Below are 17691 nucleotides of genomic sequence, written 5' to 3'. Positions count from 1 at the left end.
CAGGCATCCTTTAGCAGAACTTCAAACGCCGTCGGAGCTCACATATTCACATCCAATGCTTCCGCTATCTGCCTCATATCCTGCGGCGTAGTACCGCAGCAGCCGCCGATCATGCGGCAGTCTTGATTTAGGTACAGTTTCACGGCCTCGGCCCACGTCAGGGATTCTGCGTCCTTGCTGGGGCGCCACGCAGACAGCGACTCGTCAAACACACTAGTACCGTTAGGATATATAGCCTGGAACTTGATGGGACAGTCTTGCAGCTGCATATTCAGCTCCGCAAGCATCGCTGCCGACCTCGTGAGGTCTACACAGTTGAGCCCGAAACACAGCAAATTCGGAGGTAGATCGTCCATCCGCTCCCGGATGAGCTGGCCCACGACGGCGAGCGGTGTTCCGTCGCGAAGCACGTGCTCATCCTTGGCCGAGATGCTGATGTAAAACGGCTTGTTCTTCAGCAATGCGTGGAATTCCGGCTGCAGCATCGCCATCAGCTCCACCACGTTCGGCACCGTCTCAAACGCAATGGCATCGATCCGCGGATCGGTGGCAAACTTGCTGACCTGGGGCTCGAAGTAGTTGAAGAAGTTGATCGTTTCGAATCCGTAGTCGCCCGTGTACTCCGCCCCGTTACACAGAAACGCGGCGTACGGCCCCACCGACCCAATTATATAATCCCGCGCAGGGTCCACGCACTCCCGGTACGTGAAATCCACCACCTGTTCAAGAAACTTCTCGTAGTCTGCCCGGCTGCTGACGCTCCCGCTGTACTTGACCATCGAATGGAAGCTCGCCTGGTAAGTCAGCGTCGAAATTCCGCGCGATCCTGCAGCCCGGAACTCGCGGTAGAGACCCCTGATCGTGTCTAGCGCGGCGCGGTCACCCCGCAGAAAGGGCGCCGTAGACCACAGCGGGCTCTTCACGTCCATGCCGCGCCTCTCGAGCTCAACCCCCATCCCACCGTCCATTACCAGCACATTGCGCTCTAAGAACTCAGTGATCGCACACTTGGCTGCCATTGGTGCGGCCTGATATAGCGTCTTGGTGTTGGGGCCGCGCTTAAGAAGCACTAGCCCTAACTGATGATGCCCATCACGCCATGCCGGTATCTGTCGTAAGTAACGACATGTACAAAGTATAAAATCAGCCATGTTCGCCGTTTCTGTCGTTCTGTCTTCCAGAGCACCAAGGAAGTCTTTTCCTTACTTCTCATTATGATGATCATGAGTGCATTTGGCTCGAGACCTCGTCCTTGGCGGGACGTTGTCGGTGTGGAAAAACACAAGCTACCTAAATTTTATCTGTCTGATCTATGAGATTGTTTTAACGTAAAAACTGTAGTCTGGCCTATACCAGTATACTATCCACCCCCTCGTTGAGGATGTCCTCCAGGAGGTCGGACTCGAGGTCGTCCTCGCAGTCTGCCCTCTGGAAGCGGCTGGGCAGGAGGTCCGCCAGCACCAGGTCCTTGCGCATGGAGTAGGCGTCCTCGCCGTCCTGGTAGTAGCCCTGCTCAACCTTGAGCACGTCGAATGCAAGGGTGTCGCGGTAGAGATGCAGCGCTGCGCGGTTCGAGTGGCGCACATGCAGCATGACGTACTCGGCCTGGTAGACCTCGCGCAGCGCGTAAAGCGCCTGGCGCATCAGCTTCTCCGCGAGGCCCATTCGCCGGTAGGTGCGCATGACGCTCAGCGACGTGATATGCCCGTTCGGCTGCTCGTTGGGCACAGCGGGGTCGTCGTTGAGCTTCACCAGCACGTAGCCGACCAGCTTTTCGCCGTTGGCAACGTAGGTGGGGTCGCGCTTCACGCCCGGGCGGACGTGGCCCTCGCCGACGACCTCCTCGAGTTCGTCAAACACGTCGTCTGTGGTGGTCGCGACGATGGACGCCTGCGGCCACGACAGCACGTGGTACATGTAGTACTTGAGCATGTAGTTTTCCGGTAGGTTGTGCAGATTGGCATTCTGCATGCAAAGGATGTCCTCGATCGTCGCCCTTCTGATGGTCACTGGCATTGCGGTCCGTGTTCAGCTTGCCCTGGCTGTTGACTGGCACCCAGTATCACGCTCGTGGTCGCCTGGTGAAGCTGTGAGCTGATCTAGTTTGGTGCGCCGCTTTTTTTCAGGACTCGGTGCTTGCATGCTCCAGCCTGCCCTTCACAGGCGGCCCACCCCCAGCCCTATGGACGAGCTCATCAGTCCCAGCAACACGTCCGCTGCCCCCCAGCAGCAGGCCGGCTACGATTACACTGTGGGGCCACAGCCCGCGCTGCCCAACGCGACGAAGCCTCCGCACTCGAAGCTGTACGCAGAGTCGCTCGCGCCCAAGCACAAGCAGGTGTCGCTGTCCGCGTTCACGTTCCTGTTCCAGGAGATGGTGGTGCAGCAGCGGGACTCCTCCAAGACTGTGGCCGAGATCGAAGCCAAGCTCAATGCGCTGGGCTACGCGATCGGCATGCGTCTGGTCGAACTGCTGCCCTTCCGCGACTCGGTGCCGACGAAGGCTTCCGCTACCGACGGCGCAGAGGCCCTTGCGCCGGCCATCCCGATGATGAAGAAGCGCCCACTCAAGATCCTGGACATTCTGCAGTACGTGCACGGCCCACTGTGGCGCTACCTTTTCGGCGCGGCCAGCGACGACCTGGTCAAGAGCTCCGAGCGCGAGAACGAGTACATGATTGTGGACAACGAGCCGCAGTGGACGCAGTTCATCCACGGCACCTCGATCCAGTGCGAGTCCTTCACTGGGGGCATCATTGAAGGCGTGCTGGACCACGCGGGATTCCCATGTCACGTGACGGTCCATACCGATCCAGAGGGCACATATGATCAACGCACTGTGTACCTGATCCAGTTCAAGAAACAGGTGGTGGAGAGGGAGTATCTAAGGTTCTAGGCTTACTGAATTATATATGCGATGATTCCATTTCGGAAGAGGAAGCACCGGCAGATGGACCCAGATAGCAGTGCTCGGCCGCTCAAGCAGAAATCCACAAACGTGCGCAGCCCGCGCGACACGAAGGCGGGCGGCTGCGCGCCGGGTGCGCGCGCTGTGCGGACGCGCACAGATGTTGTGTTCTCCAGCGAGAACGTGGCGATCCGCCTGGTCGAGGACGTGTCCGAGGAGGACGCGCCGGCCGCAGCGCCGCTGCGGCGGCTAAACGAAAACACGGACGTCAGCGTGCTATCGCTGCAGCTGGACGAGTTTGACCAGCCGCCCAACTCAACTTCCACGCCCCTGGGTAGCCCCGGCCGCAGCGCCTCGCTTGGCATGCACTGCGCGCCGGACGTGGACGCGTATCTGCGCTCACAGGGCCTGCTGTCGCCGGTGTGCGGCCGCGACTGGACGCCGGCCTGTGCCGAATCACCGCTGCAGACGCCCGAGCGCGCAGACGAAAGCTGGTTCTCGCCTGTAGAATCACCCGGACTGTCGCGTACGTTCCAGAGCAGCGGCGCTTTTGCCACTTACCAAGACTCCGATATGGGCTCACCGCGGGCCGCAAAGGACGCGGACTGTCACCAGCATAGGACACGTCCCTACCATAAATAGCTCCATATGTCGCGCCTTCTGTGGCGCCCTAGGGCCTGTCTACTGCCGGGAGCCGCTCCGTCGCGGCTCCGGCCCCGCCAAGCTACACCGCTTGCGTCGCCACGAGATTAATACCAGCGCTCTGCATCTGTAGCGAGGGCACGTGTTACTGATTACTTGTGGTGTGGGAGACAGCTCGCGCGGGTGCATTCATGCGCTTTATCTACGGCTTGTCTACCGCCCCGTGTTATTATATCGCTGCGCGAAAGGAAACCCGATTTGTAGTTATCTGCCTCATCATTCCTTTGAAAGACACTAGAACTCGGCTTAAAGCTGGGTTGCAGAACGGAGCTACAACACTGCAATGCTGTCGCTGACTACTAGTCTACTGAGGTATGTGAGTCATGCCGGGAGAAGGGCTGTTTCGGAGTTATATACTGACAAAAGCGCAAAGCACAGTGGTATCCCAGCTGGTGCCGCTTCAGCTGTCACTTGAGGTGCAGCACATGGGCCTGACCTCGTTGCACCCGCTGTTTCTTAGATATTGGTGTCTGCAAGCGCTGCTGAAACTACCGATCTTCGGACTAATGTGGTTCCCCTTCAAGAATATCATCTCACTGGGTTTCTGGGCTGTGCTGACCAGCGAGCTTTGTAGCCAATTCCAGCAGGCGCTGCAGCAGAACGACATACGAAAGAAACGACTCCGGCGCGGGGCGCGGACGACGGGGCGGTTCGGGCACGCGATGCTGGAGCTGTTCCGGAGTCTGAAAGAGTCGCCGGAGCAAGATCTGTTTCTCTTCGGAAAGTGGACGACGTACGTGCTGGACCTGAGCAGCAGCTGGGAGTTCCCGTACGTCATTGACACGCTCTTCGGCAGCCTCGTGCATTACGTGACGGTGCTGCAGAAAGAAGACGCGCAGAGCATTGCGAACTCGCTCCGCAAGTTCTTCCAGGAACGCAAAGGGGACGAGTACGACATGCTGGACGATGTACTGACGGATGTCAAAAACACAAGGAAGAAATGAACGGCTGCCAAGGCTGACAGACACAGCTGAGCTGAGCTGAGACAGCATGTTAGCCCATAAGGACGGCGCCGGAGCGCGTCAGTTATTGTAGAGCGGGCTCCGATAGCTGGTGGATCAAGAGGACAGTTACTTGCTTTGCTCATGGCTTCCAATGATAACCCTCGACAAGTATGACTCAAAAAGAGAATTTATATTCGTCTCAGCCCATATATAATATATGTGTATTTACAGGCTTACGTTCCTTCCTTATTTACAGCTTTGTCGTCACCTCCTCAGCGGCATATCTGTCGATCAGGCCGAACTGCTTCATGCACTTTGCCTTATCCAACACCTTGGCGCGTTTGTTCTCGAACTTGCGTCTCATCATGCGTGGGACGAAAGCCTGCGCCGCTTCCTTGTAGGGCCCGAGCGCGCCTCCGAACGCCTCGCCCGGCTTGAACTTGTCGGAGCCCAGCCTGCTGCTGCTGTTCTGCATGTACTTCTCCGTCTCCTCTCTGAGGAAATCCTGCGTGGTGTCCTTGGTCTCCTCGGGCCAGATAAAGGGCTCCTGCATCTCAATGGTCATCTTCTTTATCTGAGGGTCGCGGTACCGCGGCTTGAGCGGATGTGGCTTGCGGAACCGCCCATGCAGCAACTGTGTCGTGATGTTCAACGCCCGCAGGCCGTAAAGATGATACAGGTAGTCCCGCAGGTCCAGCTTGTTGAATGACTTGGGCACAATGAACTTCGCCTGGTACGGCGTGTGCTTCGCGTTCGAGCGCAGAAGAATTACCCGCGCCTTGGGGAAGTACAGCTTCCTACTACCAACCTTGAAGTGGGCGCGACCCTCCTGAATAGCGCTTTGTGTCAGGTTGAGCACCTTGTCCTGCAGCGTCATCCGGCACTCAGCAGCTTGGGCGGCAGAGGTCGTCCCAGCCGGCGCGGAGTCCTTAGCGGCAGTGCCAAGTAGCCGCGCCGGGACCTTAAAGAACGAACTCCAACGCATTGTTTCGCTTCAACGCACACTCGTACAACTCTTCGTAATGGTGTCCACCATCGCACTTGAACATCGATCCCATGAAAATTTTAAGCGTTACCCGGAAACCCCCATTACCCGGTTCTCGATGGTTACCCGGCTTTGTAACATGTTACCCTGTTTTATACGTGTAAAGTGATAGTTGAAGCGCCAAATTTTTCAAGCGGATTTATCACAAGGTTACCAAGAAGCGGGCTAGAAATAACTAGGTTGGGTGGCAAATCGCAGCCATTAGCGGCATTAATAACCTGCAGACGAGCTCCTCATCGACCTGAAGTTGTAAAGCCAGTGGCGGATTGTCAGAATGCTAGAATATTACGATGATGACGCGTATGTTTATGACGATGATGATGAGGATGCACCAATAACTGCGGAGGACTCGTGGACGGTCATCTCTGCGTTTTTCCGGGAGAAGGGCCTAGTATCACAGCAGCTGGACTCGTTTAACCAGTTTATCAATTACACGATACAGGACCTCATCCTGGAGGACAGCACGCTGATTCTGGAGCAATTGGCGCAACACACAACAGAGGCAGACAACATCAGCAGGAAGTACGAGATTTCGTTTGGGAAAATCTACCTAGCCAAGCCGTCGATGACAGAGTCTGATGGTGTGTCGCACGCGATGTACCCCCAGGAGGCGCGACTGCGGAACCTGACGTATGCATCCGGGCTATTTGTGGAGATCAAGAAGCGCACGTACGAGGCGGTCGACATACCGGGCAGGGACTTGAAGTACGAAATCATCCAGGAGGAGAGCGAGGATACAGAGGAGGGCAAGATCTTCATCGGCCGTGTTCCAATCATGCTGCGGTCGAAATACTGTCTGCTGGATGACTTGTCGGAATCGGATCTCTACCGGCTGAAGGAGTGTCCGTTCGACATGGGAGGGTACTTCATCATAAACGGGTCTGAAAAGGTTTTGATTGCACAAGAGCGGTCTGCGGGGAATATAGTTCAAGTCTTCAAGAAATCTGCGCCTTCTCCGATATCTCACATAGCGGAAATCAGGTCCGCGCTTGAGAAGGGTTCACGTTTCATCAGCACCCTGCAAGTCAAGCTTTACGGTCGTGAGGGCAGTACATCGCGTACTATTAAGGCCACACTTCCTTATATCAAGCAGGACATTCCGATTGTCATTATCTTCAGGGCGTTGGGTATCATTCCTGATGGCGAAATTTTAGAGCATATTTGCTACGACCAAAACGACTGGCAGATGTTGGAAATGCTGAAGCCATGTGTGGAGGAAGGTTTTGTCATTCAGGACAGGGAAACTGCGTTGGATTTCATTGGTCGTCGTGGAACGGCACTGGGTATTAAGAAGGAGAAGAGAATCCAATATGCAAAAGACATTCTGCAGAAAGAATTTTTGCCGCATATCACCCAGTTGGAAGGTTTTGAGAGTAGGAAGGCCTTCTTCCTTGGTTATATGATTAACCGCCTATTGCTATGTGCTTTGGATCGTAAAGACCAGGACGATCGTGACCATTTCGGTAAGAAGAGATTGGACTTGGCTGGCCCACTGTTAGCTCAACTTTTTAAGACTCTGTTCAGAAAGTTAACCAGAGACATTCTGCGCTTTATGCAGAGATCCGTAGAAGAAGCGAAGGACTTTAACCTAAAATTAGCAGTAAAGGCGACAACCATCACAGCAGGGTTAAAGTATGCGTTAGCCACTGGTAACTGGGGTGAGCAAAAGAAGGCAATGTCCTCTAGAGCTGGTGTTTCTCAAGTGCTGAATCGTTACACTTACTCTTCGACACTGTCGCACTTGCGGAGAACGAACACGCCTATTGGACGTGATGGTAAATTGGCCAAGCCTAGACAGTTGCATAATACCCACTGGGGTCTTGTTTGTCCTGCAGAAACTCCGGAAGGACAAGCATGTGGTCTAGTGAAGAACCTGTCTCTGATGTCCTGCATTTCTGTCGGCACTGATCCCGTTCCAATTATTACTTTCCTAAACGAGTGGGGTATGGAACCATTGGAAGATTACGTTCCTCATCAATCGCCTGATGCTACCAGAGTGTTTGTTAACGGTGTCTGGCACGGTATCCATAGAAATCCCGCCAGGCTTGTTGACACGATACGGAAATTAAGAAGGAAGGGTGATATCACTGCCGAAGTGTCTATTGTTAGAGACATCCGTGAGAAGGAGCTAAAGATCTTCACCGATGCAGGAAGAGTTTACAGACCTCTGTTTGTGGTTGCTGACACGCAACACGCTGATGGACACAAAGATTTAAAGGTAAGGAAAGGCCATATACGGAAGTTGATGTTGACTGAATACCAGGACATTGAGGGTGGCTTCGAAGATGAGGACATTAACTATACATGGACTTCTTTGTTGAATGATGGTATTGTCGAATACATTGATGCAGAAGAAGAAGAAACTATCCTGATTGCGATGCAACAGGAAGATCTGGACCCCAGTGTCCCACAGACAGTAGACCCTAGCGATGAGCTTGATCCTGCAAGACGTATTAAAGCTATTCATCATTCTAATACCTTTACGCATTGTGAAATTCATCCTTCGATGATTTTGGGTGTTGCCGCCTCCGTTATTCCATTCCCCGATCATAACCAATCTCCGCGTAACACCTATCAGTCTGCTATGGGTAAACAGGCTATGGGAGTTTTCCTCACGAACTATAATGTGCGTATGGATACTATGGCTAACATTCTATACTACCCACAGAAACCACTGGGTACAACACGTGCTATGGAGTACCTAAAGTTCCGTGAACTGCCCGCGGGACAAAATGCCATTGTCGCAATCGCGTGTTATTCCGGTTACAACCAGGAAGATTCCATGATCATGAACCAGTCTTCCATTGATTCCGGGCTATTTAGATCCCTATTTTTCAGATCCTACATGGACCAAGAAAAGAGAATTGGTATGTCTATTACCGAATCTTTTGAAAAACCTCACCGTACCAATACTCTGCGGATGAAGCATGGTACGTACGAAAAACTTGATGACGACGGACTGATCGCCCCAGGTGTCAGAGTGTCTGGTGACGATATTATCATTGGTAAAACGACACCAATACCGCCAGATGCTGAGGAACTGGGACAAAGAACTGCATTCCACTCTAAACGTGATGCTTCCACCCCGCTGAGATCAACAGAAAACGGTATTGTTGACCAGGTCTTGATTACAACCAACCAAGAGGGTTTGAAATTTGTAAAGGTCAGAGTGCGTACTACCAAGGTTCCACAAATCGGTGACAAATTTGCATCCCGTCACGGTCAGAAGGGTACCATCGGTATCACTTACCGCAGGGAAGACATGCCTTTCACAGCAGAAGGTGTCGTTCCAGATCTGATTATCAACCCGCACGCCATTCCTTCTCGTATGACAGTCGCCCATTTAATCGAATGTCTGTTGAGTAAGGTCGCGGCCTTGTCTGGTAACGAAGGTGATGCTTCTCCATTCACGGATATCACGGTGGATGGGATATCTAAACTGCTTCGCGAGCATGGTTACCAGTCCCGCGGGTTTGAAGTTATGTACAATGGCCACACAGGGAAGAAGCTGATGGCACAGATCTTCTTCGGCCCAACCTACTACCAGAGATTGAGACACATGGTCGACGACAAGATCCACGCGAGAGCAAGAGGCCCGATGCAGGTGCTGACAAGACAACCTGTGGAAGGTCGGTCGAGAGACGGTGGTCTCAGATTCGGTGAAATGGAACGTGACTGTATGATTGCCCACGGCGCGGCGGCGTTCCTGAAAGAAAGACTCATGGAGGCATCCGACGCCTTTAGAGTACATATCTGCGGTATCTGTGGCCTGATGACCGTAGTTGCTAAGTTGAAGCATAACCAGTTTGAGTGTCGCGGGTGCAAGAACAAAATCGACATTTACCAGGTCCACATCCCATACGCCGCCAAACTGCTCTTCCAGGAGCTGATGGCCATGAATATCGCACCACGTCTATATACCGATCGCTCGAGAGATTTTTAAGCTGCCCGCGCGCGCTCACTCGTTCACCATTAAACATAAGACCAGAAACTAGATGTTTATATAATTAGTTTATAAAGTTCTGTAATATAGAAATAAAACCACAGGTGACTGTGCTCGTCACAGTATCTATTTACACGCCATGTGTGGTCACGCCGACGGCCGCGCCGGCTGCTCCGCCTGCTCGTCCGCAAACGCCACGATGTTCTGCTTGTACGGGTGCTCGCTGCCGTCGAACACCTTCAGCCTCGCCAGCCGCACCTTGCGCAGCCGGTTCTTGGGCAGCATCCCGCTCACCGCCTTGCGCAGCAGCTCGCTGTGGCCCTTGTTCGTCGCTATGGTCTCCATCGTCCGCAGCTTCAGGTGCCCTGGCCTCCCGCTGTGGGACCAGTACGTCTTCTGCTCCCACTTCTTACCCGTCACCTGCAGATCCTGCGCGTTGGTCACCACCACGTAGTCCCCACAGTCCATGCTGGGGTGATATACCGGTTTGTGCTTTCCCATCAGCGTGATCGCAATGCTCGACGCCAGTCTACCCAGCGTCCGCTGCTCCCGAGCCACGTCCACGTGGTGCCATAGCCTGGCAAACGCCAACCCGCTCTGACCGATCTTCTGTGACATAACTGACCCTGCCTACGTTGCTACTGCCGCCAAAACTCGCCCGAGAACTAACGATATCCTGGTAACGTGTGGATGGAGGTGCTCAAATTTTTCACCATACTAGCTCTCTGCGCGATGACATCCGCACACCTGCCTAGTGGCAGCAGCTCAAAAGCTGTTGCCACTCGATAGCCTAGGGCCACCGTTCCGCCGGTATATGGCATGCGCGGCGAGCTGGCAGGCTGGGCCGGCTCGAATCTTAGTAGGCATAAGTCGGCTTTTTCAGTGAGCGTAGAACTTGCAAGAAGAAAGGCCTCGCAGCGCAGGCTGCGGACCGGCAGAGACGATAGGGCGCCCGGCGGTGGCAGCACGACTCCGCGAACCAGAGGTCAACACGGCAGTGGCCAGACAGGGTCTAGCTGGCGGTTGCACTATGAGATGTCTGGATGGGTCTGGGCTGCGATGGTGAAAAATCGGCGCCAGTGAAAAATTGCTGGCACCAGGATCTCGACATTGCGCAGCAGAGGCAGTTCCCCGGGAGTTGTGTGTGGATCAGACGCATATCGTGAAGGAAGTTCCCGTGCAGCCAGGACTTTGACAGGTGTTTCTGCAGGATGTTCTTCTTCAAGGACCTATCGCTAAATATCACGCTGCATCCGTCGTACTTCGGCCCACGCATGCGCGAGTACCTGAAGACCAAGCTGCTGCAGGAGGTGGAGGGGACGTGCACGGGTAAGTTCGGGTATATTTTGTGCGTGCTGGACTCGGAAAACATCGAAATCGAGCGGGGACGGATCCTGCCCACCGACGGGTCGGCCGAGTTCACGGTCAAGTACCGGGCAGTGGTGTGGAAGCCATTCAAGGGCGAGGTGGTGGACGGCATCGTGTCCAGCTGTACCAACCTGGGCTTTGAGGTGGACGTGGGCCCGCTGAGCGTGTTTGTGTCGCCGTTCCTGATGCCCGAGGACCTGACGTTCAACAGCGGGTCGAACCCGCCGTCGTACCAGTCGTCGGAGCAGATCATCACCAAAGGTTCGCGGGTCCGGCTGAAGATTGTGGGTGCGCGTAGTGAGGTGAACTCCATCTATGCGATAGGGAGCATCAAAGAGGACTATCTCGGTGTCATTTGATGGCGGGCATGTAGGATAGCATTTGAGCGCAGAGAGGTTCTCACTAGTAGAATTTCTTTAGTAATACCTGCATTATTAAATTAGAGAAGAGTAGTAGGTACTTAATTATACTGGTGTTATAAAGGTCCGTGTCTCCGATTCACAAGTTTCAATAAACGTCTCAATACTAAACGAACAAATTCCAATATGTGATTTCCGTTGGAAGCAATCAAAAAGCAGACAATTCGAGATGCCAGGGCATCCACTAGCGCGGGCCAGTGCTGGAGTGGTCCGCGCTAGTCTATTTTATATCACATATCGCTTCACCCGAATGGAACTCGTGCTGAGCGCTGAGTCACACCTTGTTTATAACCCAGTAGCCACCTTGGCCATGCTCGATGTCACCTTCGACCCATTTCCCCTGGTACGCTCCGCTATCCAATGCCTCTTTCACGATCCTGTTTTTTGCCAAGAAATAGTCGTTGCCGATATTGACAACACAGTTGTGCCATGGCGTCGGGATGTGCAATAAATCCTCAAATGTGGGTTCTTCGTCGGAGTCCAACGTGCGCACCGTCTTGCATGTTTCTGGAGAAATTACCTTTATGCCGAACTTGGGACCGCTGTTGGTGTGCGCATGAATCGAGAACCGAAGGTGGTGAGGGAACACCAATTCCACCAAGTTGGAATATGCGTCGTTCCGCTTGATCATCTCAAAGGCGACCTTGCAAACAGTCTTCTTGAAATATTTACGTGAGGTATTTTGGAAGAATGGCAACAAGCACAAATCCTCGACCATGAACCTGGAGAATCCTCTGTAGAGGTGGAGACGAGGGTGTCCAGGAATTTCAATCTGCTTTCTCAATCTACCATCGTCGGTGTCACAGCCTTTCATCAAAATCTTCCTGGACAACTCAGAGTCTTCGCAAATCTTGGTTCCGCAGAAGTGATCCAAGTTTTCTTGAGGTACCCATGACAGGTCGAACTTCTTTGCCGCTGCGCCGTTGAAGAAAACGTCCTTTAGCCCATAGAACCCAATGTCGTCTGAACCGGGTTTGGCAATGCCTTTGTATAATCTGTGTAACGTCGCCGTGTACTTGTCAACGGCGTCGTCGTCGACGCCAATACAGTCGCTGAATACGTGACCGTCGCTTACGATCCAGACCTTGATCCCGGGTGGGTAAAATGCGCAGACGTCCTCGGTGAATTTCACCAATCTCCTTAGGGCAAATTCTTCCCCCTTGTCTGGAACAGCACCATGGACCTTATTTAAGTTCGATGATTTGCAGGGGAAGGCGGGCAACACGCATTGAATCCGTACGTTACGGTCGGTAAAATATCTGACCTTTTCCAAAAAATGCTCATAGCCGCCGCTGTTCCACTCATCTTCTTGGATGGTATTCTTCATTTCCTTGGCAAAGAACTCGCAGAATAATTTAGCGTAGTTCTTGCCCTCCTCCTGAGCGTCGACCATCTTTGGAACTGAGTTGCTGTCCAAGCGCGACTGGTCTAGCATATGCCAGATGAACCAGTCGTTGAAGTCATTCTCGTGTTCGATGGAAGTGACCACTCCACGAATTTGATCTTCACCCTCCTTTTCGTACTCCGAAACCTTGATGGCTATGTTACCGAAGCTAATATACCTGTCGGCGTCAGCGGCTGAAATCATGTATTCGGTCACGCCGTTTGCCTTCTTAAAACCCTTGGTGTTCTTCAAAACTTCGACAAACTTATTCCAGTTAGCTGCGAAAGAGGACTCTTGCTTGTCCTGCAAGTCATATAGGGTATATGTTTCTGGACTTCTAGAATATATGGCCAAAAACTTGCTATACGTTGATAAATCACCTTTGCCATGCGGAATGTTGATATCTTTATGGCCGTTGTTGCCTATGACCACTGGTAAGGAGTCAGCCACTGCGTGGCCTTCGATCGGGTTGAGTTGTTGGTTGTGCATTATCCTCGGGGTATTCGGCGGTGATTAAGCTTGTTGCAGATGTTGTAAATGATAAATTATGTATTCTAAATACGTCTTAAAGAGCTACTGTCGTTGTTTCATCCATTATATATTTGGTAACATAAACGGCGAAAACAAGAAAGTTTCGAATATACAATAAGACTATCAACGCCCTCCAACCTCCCATATAATCGCCTGATCACACATGCTCCTTTATTTTTGAAGATGCCTAACGGACTAGCCGTTAATAAGTGCCTCTGCAATTATGTCCAGTGGACGTGCTTTTGCATCAGAACTCGCCCCTGGGGATAGTCTGTGCCATGCGTATATAGGACTGCAGCAACAAGCTCGTATGAGTCCCATTATAATCAAGCATTAAGAGTGCATCCGTTCATCCGCTCTGCTACAAACGTCTGTGTTACTACGATGTGTGGCACCACCACTGTACTTGCTACCTGCCAAGCTCTTGCTGTCTGTCACCACAGAAATACACGTAGGACAGAATAGTAAAGCTACTGAGGGCATTAAGTTTGCTGTATAAGAGGACATCTGCGCAAAGGCCCTATCCGCCATATACGGCATTTCTATCGACCTCAGCAGGTTACTGTGGGGCATAAAGCTTGCATGCATTTATATGGTGTTTGTGCCGCCATGCCTACCTCTTCATCTGTGAGTAAAAAAATAATGCTTCGGCCAAATTTGGGAATTTTGAAATATATTCATTAGACCTTCCGTACCAACATACCAAAAAACGAAGAAGGCCGGGGTCTGTAGACCGCATTACGCTTGGTTGTGTATTTTAGCAAACACTCATTAGAATGAATAACGGAAACTCTTGAATTTCTTGTTATAGCAGTCTGAGGCCGGATAATCCTGTTCAACAGCTTCCTCGCTCTTGCTGGAGCTAACCAATGGCAGCTAGCTACATGAGGCACTATTAATCAGGTGCCCTACACACAACTTCAGTATCTTATGTGTTTGTTTAGTTTGTAGATATATAAGTGTTACTTCCTTACTTACAGTATAGCGTAGGTAAATCATTGCGTAGCATTAGTATAATAGTTTTTATTTGACGAGTACTACAAAAGGTTTGGGTAACAGGAGTAAGCATTGAAGTGGCTATGACAGCGAATATTGTTCTGGTGCTATTAGGAGGGCTTGTTTTGAATTACATTAGATCAATAGTGCTTCCACCATGGGGCTTCCCGAGAAATATTCCTACAATTCCGTTCTATGTCACCTTCTTGACCACTCTATTCGACATAGATCAGAAAGAATTATTTGAACTTTACATCAGAAAACCAATGGAGAAATATGGAGCTGTAAAGATATATTTCGGTAACCGATGGAATATTTTGGTGTCCAAGCCAGAATTTTTGGCCCAAATGTTCAAAGATGAGGACACATTTGCAAAAAGTGGGAATCATATCAAAATACCATATTCCATCCTTGCTTTATACACAGGAGATAACGTTATTAGTTCACATGGACTTGCTTGGAAAAAGTTTCGCGGAGCATTGACCCAAGGGTTGCAGTTTTTCGATCCATCACCGCTATCCGCCAATGCGGAGAAGTTCATCGGTTTCATAGAGCGCGACATGAAGAAAAATAATGGCGAGGTCCTCATGCCAGCGCTGATTCAAAGATTAGCTTTAGCAAACATTGCTCAAATAGCACTGGGATTTGATATCGGTACTCTGGACCCTGAACGCCCTTCGAAGCTACAACAACAGCTAGAGGAAGTAAAGAAACATATATTCCATCCACTGTATATGAATTTCTCCTTTCTTGACAGGCTACCAATACCTTCTCGTATAAGAGCTAGACAGCAAGTCGAAAGGTTCCGCAGCGATCTATTACAGGAGGTCAGGAGAAATCTAATAATAAACTACAAGTACGAACAAACTTCGTATGCTGCTTCCGACTTGATCAGAGTCTATGAACATGGCGAAATCACAGAAAAACAATTGACAGATAATATAGTTATCCTCATGGTAGCAGGACATGAAAATCCACAGCTATTACTAACAACCTGTTTGTACATGCTAGCGAAATACCCAGAGTGGCAAGCTAGATTACGTCAGCAGGCGGTGACGCTCCAGGACGATTTGCTCAATGACTCCGTGGAATTTAACCAGTTTTTATTCGAAACCGTAAGAGTGCTACCTCCACTAGGGCAAATCATTAACCGGAAGACAAGCCACAAGTGCAAATTGGGCCCTGAAATCGTACTTCCAAAAGATACCTACGTGGGTTACCAGGTCTATGGGACTGGTACATCTACGCAAGTCTGGGGGCCTGACGCCGCCGAGTTTAAGCCAGAAAGATGGGGCTCCACGAATGCCACTGTACATGAAACCTGGAGGCGCAGTAAAAACACTGGCGCTATGGGGGCTTTCCACGGTGGTCGGCGGGCATGCCTGGGCGAGAAGATGGGCTTGATGGAGACGAGAGTGGCCCTCGCGCATATGCTACGCAAACTGGAGTGGACACTCAGCCCCAACTGGAAAGATAGAGTGACGCCAGCAGGCCCTCTGTGTCCTTTCATGCTAAAGCTGCAATTCACTCGCATTCAGGAGCCGCTGGCGGCAGAGCTTACTGCATAAAAATTTACGTATCAACTAGTTAATTGACGATGGAAAATCTACTCAATCGTCGACGTACCCTCTGCAGCTGCAAGCGCATTGTATATCTGCTGCCAGAAGAACTCAAAGTTCAGATCAAACCCGACTATCACGCCTTTTCCCTCAGTGTCGGGAACCACCCCAATAAGCTTGCCCTCATCTTCGCTCAGCGCTGTCGTGACGCGAAGGTCCATCCGCCTATACACAAAACCAACTGTCGCTGCAAAGCTGGGATCGTAAAAGGCCATCAAGGGTAGCAAAGTTAGCGGGTCGTGCACGGGAGGGCCGCGCTCAAAACCCTGCACATTCTTGTAGGTAGCTCCAAAAAAGAGAAAGAGCTCATAGTATAGTCTGCGGATATTGCAGCCATTGCCGAGGACTCGTTCCTGGATTTCTGCTGTCGCTATCGCTTTGTGCGTCAAGTCTAACGGAACCAATATACACCGGTCGCGAATGTCTTCGTCGCACAACACAGATTCCGCAGCGTGGGGATCAACCCATATATTGAACTCCGCAGACTTGCGTGGGTTGCAGTTGCCCTGGTCAATCCCTCCACCCATCACCGAGATGAACTTGATGTGCTTCTTTAGGTGCGGTCTGTCACGAAGTAGCGTCGCCGCAGACGTGAGCGCCCCGGTGCAAATCAACGATATCCTGCCACTGTACTTCAAGATAGCCCTCTCCATAGCGTCCAAGTAACTTTCTTTCTCCAACTCGATGCGCGGCACGGGGAGGAGGCTCGATCCCTCCAACCCCGACTCCCCGTGGATATCTTCTGCGTACACCGGCTCACGAACCCACGGCCTTTTCGCTCCCTGATACACCTTAATGTCAGTCTTCCCCAATGCTGTCAACAAAGCTAACGCATTGTAAGTGGTGTGTTCTGGCGCGGCATTTCCGTAAGACGCCGATACCCCTAGCAACCTGAACTTGGGACTGAATGCCGCGAGCAAAATTGCAACTGCATCATCGTGGCCAGGATCGCAGTCTAGCCACACTGGTATCTGTTCCGACTCTGAAACGGTCATTTCGTTATATATCCCGCTGATAAGGGGCCTGGGTGCTTCAACGGTCGGACTGGAAGTAGTCAGCGAGCTCGGAGCTATTGCAAAAAGGGTCCATTATTAATTAGGCCACGACTGTCGCAAAGAGTACGACGACACGGATTCTTAGAGTAGAGCGGCCCGTTGCATCAACGTCACGGCCGCATAATGCTAACGTCGGTCAGCCTCGATGAATGCCTCTATAAAACCATACACAAGATATCTCGCCCTGGCACCAAATGCGGGGCAACGGCGCCCGCATGCAATACCTTCAGCGCAACTCGCCAGCGCACACTACGTCCAGCATAGTGTTACCAGGCAGCGGGCAAAGCGCCGAGAAGGAAAGACATCATTGTCTGTTTTATGATGGGGCAGGTGTGCATTCCGATCCGTGAATTCCCCTGAATAAGTTAGATAGAGATCTGATACCTGCTTTACCGCGGTGTTGCGGGCGCCGTCGCTCCAGCTCCGTAGACAGATCTACGCGGTTTGGCCTAACTGCTATGCCATACGATGCCGAAACGAGTGCGTTGCTCTGGGTGGACGTCCGGATCGGCATGCAGTTCTTGGGCTCGTGCTTCGGCGCCAGACGGGTATCAATGAGCAGCACGTTCTTACCTACCAATCGAACACTGCGATTTGTAGTCTATCCGTTAGCAGCGGGGCACTCGCAGTTCGTTGGCCTCACCGGGCGCCCGTTGCTGTGCTCATATAAAGACACGGTCATAGCGACGCTCCCGGGAATAGGCTCGCCGGGCTGGTTCCGGGAAGGCTCGTACGACTCTGACCGGGATAAAACCGCCAGGCCCCAATATCAACGAC

At 51.9% G+C, this 17691-nt stretch overlaps 12 protein-coding genes and 1 non-coding gene across 13 annotated transcripts; 7 read left to right on the top strand and 6 right to left on the bottom strand.

Annotated features, from left to right (window-relative positions):
- Positions 1 to 38: 38 nt before the first annotated feature.
- AGOS_AFR410W (AFR410Wp) lies at positions 39 to 1019 on the bottom strand (the record flags this gene model as incomplete). The annotated part of the gene is made up of 1 exon (NM_211312.2): positions 39 to 1019. One exon carries the CDS (start codon positions 1017 to 1019, stop codon positions 39 to 41), a length of 981 nt encoding a protein of 326 aa, NP_985957.2.
- A 169-nt stretch (positions 1020 to 1188) lies between these two features.
- On the top strand, positions 1189 to 1306 carry AGOS_AgSNR13. The gene has a single exon (NR_149361.1). It is a non-coding gene; the product is annotated as an AgSNR13 (small nuclear RNA).
- Positions 1307 to 1347: 41 nt separating this feature from the next.
- ARD1 (peptide alpha-N-acetyltransferase complex A subunit ARD1) lies at positions 1348 to 2016 on the bottom strand (the record flags this gene model as incomplete). Its single annotated transcript, NM_211311.2, has 1 exon — positions 1348 to 2016. One exon carries the CDS (start codon positions 2014 to 2016, stop codon positions 1348 to 1350), a length of 669 nt encoding a protein of 222 aa, NP_985956.2.
- A 124-nt stretch (positions 2017 to 2140) lies between these two features.
- Positions 2141 to 2896, top strand: TRS31 (TRAPP subunit TRS31; the record flags this gene model as incomplete). Its single annotated transcript, NM_211310.1, has 1 exon — positions 2141 to 2896. The coding sequence occupies one exon, from the start codon at positions 2141 to 2143 to the stop codon at positions 2894 to 2896; it is 756 nt and encodes a 251-aa protein (NP_985955.1).
- Positions 2897 to 2917: 21 nt separating this feature from the next.
- On the top strand, positions 2918 to 3550 carry AGOS_AFR407C (AFR407Cp; the record flags this gene model as incomplete). The annotated part of the gene is made up of 1 exon (NM_211309.1): positions 2918 to 3550. One exon carries the CDS (start codon positions 2918 to 2920, stop codon positions 3548 to 3550), a length of 633 nt encoding a protein of 210 aa, NP_985954.1.
- Positions 3551 to 3893: 343 nt separating this feature from the next.
- Positions 3894 to 4554, top strand: AGOS_AFR406C (AFR406Cp; the record flags this gene model as incomplete). Its single annotated transcript, NM_211308.2, has 2 exons — positions 3894 to 3922; positions 3984 to 4554. 2 exons carry the CDS (start codon positions 3894 to 3896, stop codon positions 4552 to 4554), a joined length of 600 nt encoding a protein of 199 aa, NP_985953.2.
- A 250-nt stretch (positions 4555 to 4804) lies between these two features.
- MRP20 (mitochondrial 54S ribosomal protein uL23m) lies at positions 4805 to 5539 on the bottom strand (the record flags this gene model as incomplete). The annotated part of the gene is made up of 1 exon (NM_211307.1): positions 4805 to 5539. One exon carries the CDS (start codon positions 5537 to 5539, stop codon positions 4805 to 4807), a length of 735 nt encoding a protein of 244 aa, NP_985952.1.
- A 334-nt stretch (positions 5540 to 5873) lies between these two features.
- On the top strand, positions 5874 to 9542 carry RPB2 (DNA-directed RNA polymerase II subunit RPB2; the record flags this gene model as incomplete). Its single annotated transcript, NM_211306.1, has 1 exon — positions 5874 to 9542. One exon carries the CDS (start codon positions 5874 to 5876, stop codon positions 9540 to 9542), a length of 3669 nt encoding a protein of 1222 aa, NP_985951.1.
- A 147-nt stretch (positions 9543 to 9689) lies between these two features.
- MRPL23 (mitochondrial 54S ribosomal protein uL13m) lies at positions 9690 to 10160 on the bottom strand (the record flags this gene model as incomplete). The annotated part of the gene is made up of 1 exon (NM_211305.1): positions 9690 to 10160. One exon carries the CDS (start codon positions 10158 to 10160, stop codon positions 9690 to 9692), a length of 471 nt encoding a protein of 156 aa, NP_985950.1.
- Positions 10161 to 10753: 593 nt separating this feature from the next.
- RPB7 (DNA-directed RNA polymerase II subunit RPB7) lies at positions 10754 to 11269 on the top strand (the record flags this gene model as incomplete). The annotated part of the gene is made up of 1 exon (NM_211304.1): positions 10754 to 11269. One exon carries the CDS (start codon positions 10754 to 10756, stop codon positions 11267 to 11269), a length of 516 nt encoding a protein of 171 aa, NP_985949.1.
- Positions 11270 to 11603: 334 nt separating this feature from the next.
- DIT1 (Dit1p) lies at positions 11604 to 13202 on the bottom strand (the record flags this gene model as incomplete). The annotated part of the gene is made up of 1 exon (NM_211303.1): positions 11604 to 13202. One exon carries the CDS (start codon positions 13200 to 13202, stop codon positions 11604 to 11606), a length of 1599 nt encoding a protein of 532 aa, NP_985948.1.
- A 1121-nt stretch (positions 13203 to 14323) lies between these two features.
- On the top strand, positions 14324 to 15808 carry DIT2 (putative cytochrome P450; the record flags this gene model as incomplete). Its single annotated transcript, NM_211302.1, has 1 exon — positions 14324 to 15808. One exon carries the CDS (start codon positions 14324 to 14326, stop codon positions 15806 to 15808), a length of 1485 nt encoding a protein of 494 aa, NP_985947.1.
- A 38-nt stretch (positions 15809 to 15846) lies between these two features.
- On the bottom strand, positions 15847 to 16854 carry URH1 (trifunctional uridine nucleosidase/nicotinamide riboside hydrolase/nicotinic acid riboside hydrolase; the record flags this gene model as incomplete). The annotated part of the gene is made up of 1 exon (NM_211301.1): positions 15847 to 16854. One exon carries the CDS (start codon positions 16852 to 16854, stop codon positions 15847 to 15849), a length of 1008 nt encoding a protein of 335 aa, NP_985946.1.
- Between the last annotated feature and the right edge of the window lie 837 nt (positions 16855 to 17691).

Source organism: Eremothecium gossypii, chromosome VI (assembly GCF_000091025.4).
Source record: "Eremothecium gossypii ATCC 10895 chromosome VI, complete sequence".
Taxonomy (NCBI): Eukaryota; Fungi; Ascomycota; class Saccharomycetes; order Saccharomycetales; family Saccharomycetaceae; genus Eremothecium; species Eremothecium gossypii.
Note: the sequence above shows the minus strand (reverse complement) of the source record. Positions and strands in the feature narration are given on the sequence as shown.